General features: G+C 33.4%; 1 protein-coding gene across 1 annotated transcript; it reads left to right on the forward strand.

The window, feature by feature from the left end:
- Positions 1 to 615: 615 nt before the first annotated feature.
- Positions 616 to 1,140, forward strand: NAEGRDRAFT_55004 (uncharacterized protein; the record flags this gene model as incomplete). Its single annotated transcript, XM_002667972.1, has 1 exon — positions 616 to 1,140. The coding sequence occupies one exon, from the start codon at positions 616 to 618 to the stop codon at positions 1,138 to 1,140; it is 525 nt and encodes a 174-aa protein (XP_002668018.1).
- Between the last annotated feature and the right edge of the window lie 134 nt (positions 1,141 to 1,274).

A 1,274-nucleotide genomic window follows, 5' to 3' on the forward strand; every position in this document is an offset into this window, starting at 1 on the left:
GTGGTTTCGGGTTCTTGCTTTTGCTTTTTGTTTTTAGGACCATCACCTACAGTTAGACGTTTTGTGCATTTTTTCATTATTGTTTGGCGGGAAGATCCCCCGAAATCCCAAACAACAACTTTTATTTCTTGTTGGAATTCCAAGTATTAAAATCCACTATATTAGACAAAATAAAAGCAATAAATTCAAATGAACATGTAAATTTCAACTTATTTTTATTCATGGATCATTTGGATGGTTGACTGGATATGGGCCACTTAAAATCTTGAGAAAAAAATGTCAAACCAATTACTGTCCAACAGTGGAGTCCTTGTACAGGAAATTGTTGCCTTCCTTGCAAATGATGAAGATAAATCCAACATTGGTCAAATTCTCATGATGAGATTAGTTTGCAAAGATTGGAACGAAACTTTTATTAATTCTCATGATTTCTGGCACAGTATGATGATTGCCAATTTGGATAAGGGTATGAAAGCAAGAGGAATTGAAGAGAAGGTTGAAATTCTTTCACATCCCAATCGAAACAATACTCAGTTCATGTTAAATTGTATTCGAAACTGTTTTCTTGCTCAACAATCGATTGACTGTTTGAAATCAGTGGAAGCCTAACAATCAATGTGTTATGAGCCTGCTATCCTTAACGAATCCAATGACGAATTAGTTTCCGAAATGATTCGCCAACTTTCACCTTACATCTTTATCCAGAAAACCTCTTTTGATTTCTTTTCTTATGATCAGTCAGATTGTGAATATGATTTTATCATTCCAAATATTCAAGGAAATACCGAATTGACTCAACTATATTTTAAAGTTTATAGATGCGATTATGGAAGTGGTAATGGTTCACTACTAAGATCTATTGTAGTAATTTTCCAAGAAGAAAAAGAAATTCTAAAAAATGATGTTTGCTACGAGTATGATGGCTCACGCTCAGAATACGTTGCAGATAAGGAGATGATTAAGGTTGTTATGGAGAGAATTGGGTTGAGTGCAGAAATGATTAATTCTAAAGCTTGTTTCGATGAGTTTATGATTGCATTGTATTGTAAAGCAGTTGTGGGAATAATTCCTATTGCTCTCTGTGAAAGAGATTTGTTTTATATGGATAGAACAAGCAGAATAAAAGATATTGAAGAATAAACAAATGGTAAACTTGGTAACGATTTTTCCCGCCAATGCAAAACGACAAAATTATTGACAAAAAAAAGCAACAAAATTACACTTGGTTAATTTACAGGTCCAGTTGTGTATGCTGACATATTGAATAACCGGAA

The sequence above is a fragment of the Naegleria gruberi genome, assembly GCF_000004985.1.
Source record: "Naegleria gruberi genomic scaffold NAEGRscaffold_1145, whole genome shotgun sequence".
NCBI classification, from domain to species: domain Eukaryota; phylum Heterolobosea; class Eutetramitea; order Acrasida; family Naegleriidae; genus Naegleria; species Naegleria gruberi.